General features: G+C 42.9%; 1 protein-coding gene across 1 annotated transcript in view; it reads left to right on the forward strand.

The window, feature by feature from the left end:
• The first annotated feature begins 1114 nt into the window (after positions 1–1114).
• The window catches only part of LOC128640586 (uncharacterized), a 101211-nt gene continuing 94640 nt past the window's right edge, over positions 1115–7685 (forward strand). Inside the window, exons 1-2 of the mRNA XM_053693057.1 lie at positions 1115–1195; positions 1292–1508. Of these exons, the coding sequence (XP_053549032.1) occupies positions 1194–1195; positions 1292–1508 (219 nt within the window). The 5' untranslated portion in view covers positions 1115–1193. The remainder of the gene's footprint in view (positions 1196–1291; positions 1509–7685) is intronic.

Genomic DNA, 7685 nt, shown 5'->3' on the forward strand with positions numbered 1-7685 from the left:
TCTGTGTGTTATGTACCTGTCTGTGTGTTATGTACCTGTCTGCGTGTTATGTACCTGTCTGTGTGCTGTGTACCTGTTTGTGTGCTATGTTCCTGTCTTTGTGTTATGTACCTGTCTGTGTGTTATGTACCTGTCTGTGTGTTATGTACCTGTCTGCGTGTTATGTACCTGTCTGTGTGTTATGTACCTCTCTGTGTGTTATGTACCTGTCTGTGTGTTATGTACCTGTCTGTGTGTTATGTACCTGTTTGTGTGCTATGTACCTGTCTGTGTGTTATGTACCTGTCTGTGTGTTATGCACCTGTCTGTGTGTTATGTACCTGTCTGTGTGCTGTGTACCTGTCTGTGTGTTATGTACCTGTCTGTGTGCTGTGCACCTGTTTGGACTGTCACTCCATATCTGTAATGTGCCTTTTACATTTAGCTAACACACAGGGAAATCATTAAAAAAGACACTTGAAAATGGACATTAAAGGCTAAATGTAAAATTACTTTCTCTATCTGAATCATGAAAGTTTAACAACTTCTCAATGTACTCCTGTTATGTAATTTGTTTTGTTGTACTGACAGCCTTTATTTGTTTGGTGGCTGCACACATACTGTAAGTCTCCCGTCATTGTCTCGCATGATATGCTTAGCTAGCTCCCAGTACTTTATTACTGCTCCTTCAGCAAAGGATAACAAGAGAACAAAACACATTTGATAATAGAAGCAAATTGGGAAATTATTTTATAATTTATGATCTATATGAATCATGAAAGAAAAATGTTGGGTTTTATGTTCCTTTAAGTGTCCAGTATTTTGTGAAGTATTAGCTGGACAGGCTGTTAAAATACTTGAGTTTTTGGCGTAATACTGTATTTGCCAACCCTACGCCGTCAGGAAATAACCAAAAACTCCATATTGTGATCTTGTCAAATAGAAAGCTGCAGCCGATAGATTGTGATTGGCCCTATAGAAACACAGTAGTGTGTACGAGCGGTGCTATTTAACCTATCACAATGGAGAAGGTGCAACTCCGCTAGGTTTACAGCAGAGGGCAGCAAAGCCAAACATTTTCTTGCATAAACTTTTGCCATAAACCTTCTCCCCCTGCCCTTCTCCCACCCCGGTCACCACCCTACTCCCCCACACTCCCCTCCTCTCTCTTAGCTTTCACATTCACTTATTTAGACAGAGTCAGCTCTCCGATCATGTAAGTAATGATGCTCAGCAGATTCTATAGGTCCTGGTGGGTAAGATGCAGGTCACATTACCAGGTGCTGATGCTCTGATCTCTTATCTTCTGCAGGTTCTATTGGGTTATCCTGATTTTGGGGACAGTTATTTGTTCCACCACCAATAAGCCCCTTTATGGGATTATCACATCCCCTAATTACCCCCATCCATACCCCAATAACAACCGCAGCATCTGGGATATATCAGTTCCTGAGGGTCATCACATCTCACTCACCTTCCTGCTGTTTGATCTTGAGCCATCACTGAACTGTGACTATGACTTTGTTAAGGTACCATGTGTGTCACTTAAAGCCACTCGCAGTTTGTGTGCATGTGTGTCACTTAAAGCCTCTCGCAGTGTGTATGTGTCACTTAAAGCCACTCGCAGTTTGTGTGTGTGTCACTTAAAGCCACTCGCAGTTTGTGTGTGTGTGTGTCACTTAAAGCCACTCATAGTGTGTGTGTGTCACTTAAAGCCTCTCGCAGTGTGTGTGTGTCACTTAAAGCCACTCGCAGTTTGTGTGTGTCACTTAAAGCCACTCGCAGTTTGTGTGTGTGTGTGTCACTTAAAGCCACTCATAGTGTGTGTGTGTGTGTGTCATTTAAAGCCTCTCGCTGTGTGTGTGTGTGTCACTTAAAGCCACTCGCAGTTTGTGTGTGTGTCACTTAAAGCCACTCCCAGTGTGTGTCACTTAAAGCTACTCGCAGTTTGTGTGTGTGTCACTTAAAGCCTCTCGCAGTGTGTGTGTGTCACTTAAAGCCACTTGCAGTTTGTGTGTGTCACTTAAAGCCTCTCGCAGTGTGCGTGTGTGTCACTTAAAGCCACTCGCAGTGTGTGTGTCACTTAAAGCCACTTGCAGTTTGTGTGTGTCACTTAAAGCCTCTCGCAGTGTGCGTGTGTGTCACTTAAAGCCACTCGCAGTTTGTGTGTGTGTGTATCACTTAAAGCCACTCATAGTGTGTGTGTGTCACTTAAAGCCTCTCGCAGTGTGTGTGTGTGTGTCACTTAAAGCCACTCGCAGTTTGTGTGTGTGTCACTTAAATCCACTCGCAGTTTGTGTGCATGTGTGCCACTTAAAGGCACTCATAGTGTGTGTGTGTATGTGTCACTTAAAGCCTCTTGCAGTGTGTGTGTCACTTAAAGCCACTCATAGTTTGTGTGTGTGTGTGTGTGTGTGTGTCACTTAAAGCCTCTCGCAGTGTGTGTGTGTCACTTAAAGCCACTTGCAGTTTGTGTGTGTCACTTAAAGCCACTCCCAGTGTGTGTGTCACTTAAAGCCACTCGCAGTTTGTGTGTGTGTCACTTAAAGCCTCTCGCAGTGTGTGTGTCACTTAAAGCCACTCACAGTTTGTGTGTGTGTGTGTGTCACTTAAAGCCTCTCGCAGTGTGTGTGTGTCACTTAAAGCCACTTGCAGTTTGTGTGTGTCACTTAAAGCCTCTCGCAGTGTGCGTGTGTGTCACTTAAAGCCACTCGCAGTTTGTGTGTGTGTCACTTAAAGCCACTCATAGTGTGTGTGTGTGTCACTTAAAGCCTCTCGCAGTGTGTGTGTGTGTCACTTAAAGCCACTCGCAGTTTGTGTGTGTGTCACTTAAAGCCACTCGCAGTTTGTGTGCGTGTGTGCCACTTAAAGGCACTCATAGTGTGTGTGTGTGTGTGTCACTTAAAGCCTCTCGCAGTGTGTGTGTGTGTCACTTAAAGCCACTCGCAGTTTGTGTGTCTCACTTAAAGCCACTCGCAGTTTGTGTGCGTGTGTGTCACTTAAAGCCACTCATAATGTGTATGTGTGTCACTTAAAGCCTCTCGCAGTGTGTGTGTGTCACTTAAAGCCACTCGCAGTTTGTGTGTGTGTCACTTAAAGCCACTCGCAGTTTGTGTGCATGTGTGTCACTTAAAGCCTCTCGCAGTGTGTGTGTGTCACTTAAAGCCACTCCCAGTGTGTGTGTGTCACTTAAAGCCACTTGCAGTGTGTGTGTGTGTCACTTAAAGCCACTCGCAGTTTGTGTGTGTGTCACTTAAAGCCTCTTGCAGTGTGTGTGTGTGTGTCACTTAAAGCCACTCCCAGTGTGTGTGTGTCACTTAAAGCCACTTGCAGTGTGTGTGTGTGTGTCACTTAAAGCCACTCGCAGTTTGTGTGTGTGTCACTTAAAGCCTCTCGCAGTGTGTGTGTGTGTGTGTCACTTAAAGCTACTCGCAGTTTGTGTGCGTGTGTCACTTAAAGCCACTCGCAGTTTGTGTGTGTGTCACTTAAAGCCTCTCGCAGTGTGTGTGTGTGTCACTTAAAGCCTCTCGCAGTTTGTGTGCGTGTCACTTAAAGCCTCTCGCAGTGTGTGTGTGTGTCACTTAAAGCCACTCGCAGTTTGTGTGTGTGTATGTGTCACTTAAAGCCACTCGCAGTTTGTGTGTGTGTGTCACTTAAAGACTCTCGCAGTGTGTGTGTGTGTCACTTAAAGCCTCTCGCAGTGTGTATGTGTGTCACTTAAAGCCACTCGCAGTTTGTGTGTGTGTCACTTAAAGCCACTCATGGTTTGTGTGTGTGTCACTTAAAGCCACTCACAGTGTGTGTGTCACTTAAAGCCACTCATGGTTTGTGTGTGTGACTTAAACTTACTTACAGTGTGTGTGTGTGTGTGAGACTTAAACCTACTTACAGTGCGTGTGTGAGACTTAAACCTACTTAGAGTGTGTGTGTGTGACTTAAACCTACTTACATTGTGTCTGTGATTTAAACTGTTACGGTATAATTTGCCACATAAACCTACTTACAGTGTGTGTGTGTGTGACTTACACCTACTTACAGTGTGTGTGTGAGACTTAAACCTACTTACAGTGTGTGTGTGACTTAAACCTACTTACAGTGTGTGTGTGTGTGTGTGTGTGAGAGAGAGAGACTTAAACCTACTTACAGTGTATGTGTGACTTAAACCTACTTACAGTGTGTGTGTGAGAGAGAGACTTAAACCTACTTACAGTGTGTGTGACTTAAACCTACTTACAGTGTGTGTGTGTGTGTGTGTGTGTGTGTGTGTGTGTGTGTGTGAGAGACTTAAACCTACTTACAGTGTGTGTGAGAGAGACTTAAACCTACTTACAGTGTGTGTGTGACTTAAACCTACTTACAGTGTGTGTGTTGCTTAAACCTACTTACAGTGTGTGTGAGAGACTTAAACCTACTTACAGTGTGTGTGACTTAAACCTACTTACAGTGTGTGTGTGTGATAGACACCTACTTACAGTGTGTGTGTGTGTGTGTGAGACTTAAACCTACTTACAGTGTGTGTGTGATATACACCTACTTACAGTGTGTGTGTGTGAGAGACTTAAACCTACTTACAGTGTGTGCGTGATATACACCTACTTACAGTGTCTTTGTGTGTGAGACTTAAACCTACTTACAGTGAGTGTGTGTGACTTAAACCTACTTACAGTGAGTGTGTGTGACTTAAACCTACTTACAGTGTGTGTGTGTGACTTAAACCAACTTACAGTGTGTGTGTGTGACTTAAACCTAGTTACAGTGTGTGTGTGTGTGTGTGTGAGAGAGAGAGACTTAAACCTACTTACAGTGTATGTGTGACTTAAACCTACTTACAGTGTGTGTGTGAGAGAGAGACTTAAACCTACTTACAGTGTATGTGTGACTTAAACCTACTTACAGTGTGTGTGTGAGAGAGAGACTTAAACCTACTTACAGTGTGTGTGACTTAAACCTACTTACAGTGTGTGTGTGCGACTTAAACCTACTTACAGTGTGTGTGTGTGACTTAAACCTACTTACATTGTGTGTGACTTACACCTACTTACAGTGTGTGTGTGAGACTTAAACCTACTTACAGTGTGTGTGTGTGTGTGAGAGACTTAAACCTACTTACAGTGTGTGTCTGTGTGAGACTTAAACCTACTTACAGTGTGTGTGTGTGTGAGACTTAAACCTACTTACAGTGTGTGTGTGTGTGTGTGTGTGAGACTTAAACCTACTTACAGTGTGTGTGTGTGACTTAAACCTACTTACAGTGTGTGTGTGTGTGTGAGACTTAAACCTACTTACAGTGTGTGTGTGTGTGTGAGACTTAAACCTACTTACAGTGTGTGTGTGTGTGAGACTTAAACCTACTTACAGTGTGTGTGTGTGACTTAAACCTACTTACAGTGTGTGTGTGTGTGTGAGACTTAAACCTACTTACAGTGTGTGTGTGTGTGTGTGAGACTTAAACCTACTTACAGTGTGTGTGTGTGAGACTTAAACCTACTTACAGTGTGTGTGTGTGTGAGACTTAAACCTACTTACAGTGTGTGTGTGTGACTTAAAACTACTTACAGTGTGTGTGTGTGTGACTTAAACCTACTTACAGTGTGTGTGTGACTTAAACCTACTTACAGTGTGTGTGTGAGAGAGAGACTTAAACCTACTTACAGTGTGTGTGACTTAAACCTACTTACAGTGTGTGTGTGTGTGTGTGTGTGAGAGACTTAAACCTACTTACAGTGTGTGTGTGTGAGAGAGAGACTTAAACCTACTTACAGTGTGTGTGACTTAAACCTACTTACAGTGTGTGTGTGTGTGTGTGTGTGTGTGTGAGAGACTTAAACCTACTTACAGTGTGTGTGTGTGACTTAAACCTACTTACAGTGTGTGTGAGAGAGACTTAAACCTACTTACAGTGTGTGTGTGACTTAAACCTACTTACAGTGTGTGTGTGGCTTAAACCTACTTACAGTGTGTGTGAGAGACTTAAACCTACTTACAGTGTGTGTGTGACTTAAACCTACTTACAGTGTGTGTGTGATAGACACCTACTTACAGTGTGTGTGTGTGTGTGTGAGACTTAAACCTACTTACAGTGTGTGTGTGATATACACCTACTTACAGTGTGTGTGTGTGTGAGACTTAAACCTACTTACAGTGTGTGTGTGTGTGAGACTTAAACCTACTTACAGTGTGTGTGTGTGACTTAAACCTACTTACAGTGTGTGTGTGTGTGTGTGTGTGTGTGTGAGACTTAAACCTACTTACAGTGTGTGTGTGTGTGTGAGACTTAAACCTACTTACAGTGTGTGTGTGTGAGACTTAAACCTACTTACAGTGTGTGTGTGGCTTAAACCTACTTACAGTGTGTGTGAGAGACTTAAACCTACTTACAGTGTGTGTGTGACTTAAACCTACTTACAGTGTGTGTGTGATAGACACCTACTTACAGTGTGTGTGTGTGTGTGAGACTTAAACCTACTTACAGTGTGTGTGTGTGATATACACCTACTTACAGTGTGTGTGTGTGTGAGACTTAAACCTACTTACAGTGTGTGTGTGTGTGAGACTTAAACCTACTTACAGTGTGTGTGTGTGACTTAAACCTACTTACAGTGTGTGTGTGTGTGTGTGTGAGACTTAAACCTACTTACAGTGTGTGTGTGTGTGTGTGAGACTTAAACCTACTTACAGTGTGTGTGTGTGTGTGTGTGACTTAAAACTACTTACAGTGTGTGTGTGACTTAAACCTACTTACAGTGTGTGTGTGTGACTTAAACCTACTTACAGTGTGTGTGTGAGAGAGAGACTTAAACCTACTTACAGTGTGTGTGACTTAAACCTACTTACAGTGTGTGTGTGTGTGTGTGTGTGTGTGTGTGTGTGTGTGAGACTTAAACCTACTTACAGTGTGTGTGTGAGAGAGAGACTTAAACCTACTTACAGTGTGTGTGACTTAAACCTACTTACAGTGTGTGTGTGTGTGTGTGTGTGTGAGACTTAAACCTACTTACAGTGTGTGTGTGTGTGACTTAAACCTACTTACAGTGTGTGTGAGAGAGACTTAAACCTACTTACAGTGTGTGTGTGACTTAAACCTACTTACAGTGTGTGTGTGGCTTAAACCTACTTACAGTGTGTGTGAGAGACTTAAACCTACTTACAGTGTGTGTGTGACTTAAACCTACTTACAGTGTGTGTGTGATAGACACCTACTTACAGTGTGTGTGTGTGTGTGTGAGACTTAAACCTACGTACAGTGTGTGTGTGTGATATACACCTACTTACAGTGTGTGTGTGTGTGAGACTTAAACCTACTTACAGTGTGTGTGTGAGAGAGAGACTTAAACCTACTTACAGTGTGTGTGACTTAAACCTACTTACAGTGTGTGTGTGCGACTTAAACCTACTTACAGTGTGTGTGTGTGACTTAAACCTACTTACATTGTGTGTGACTTACACCTACTTACAGTGTGTGTGTGAGACTTAAACCTACTTACAGTGTGTGTGTGTGTGTGTGAGAGACTTAAACCTACTTACAGTGTGTGTCTGTGTGAGACTTAAACCTACTTACAGTGTGTGTGTGTGTGAGACTTAAACCTACTTACAGTGTGTGTGTGTGTGTGTGTGAGACTTAAACCTACTTACAGTGTGTGTGTGTGACTTAAACCTACTTACAGTGTGTGTGTGTGTGTGAGACTTAAACCTACTTACAGTGTGTG

This window comes from Bombina bombina, chromosome 9, assembly GCF_027579735.1.
Source record: "Bombina bombina isolate aBomBom1 chromosome 9, aBomBom1.pri, whole genome shotgun sequence".
Lineage (NCBI taxonomy): Eukaryota > Metazoa > Chordata > Amphibia > Anura > Bombinatoridae > Bombina > Bombina bombina.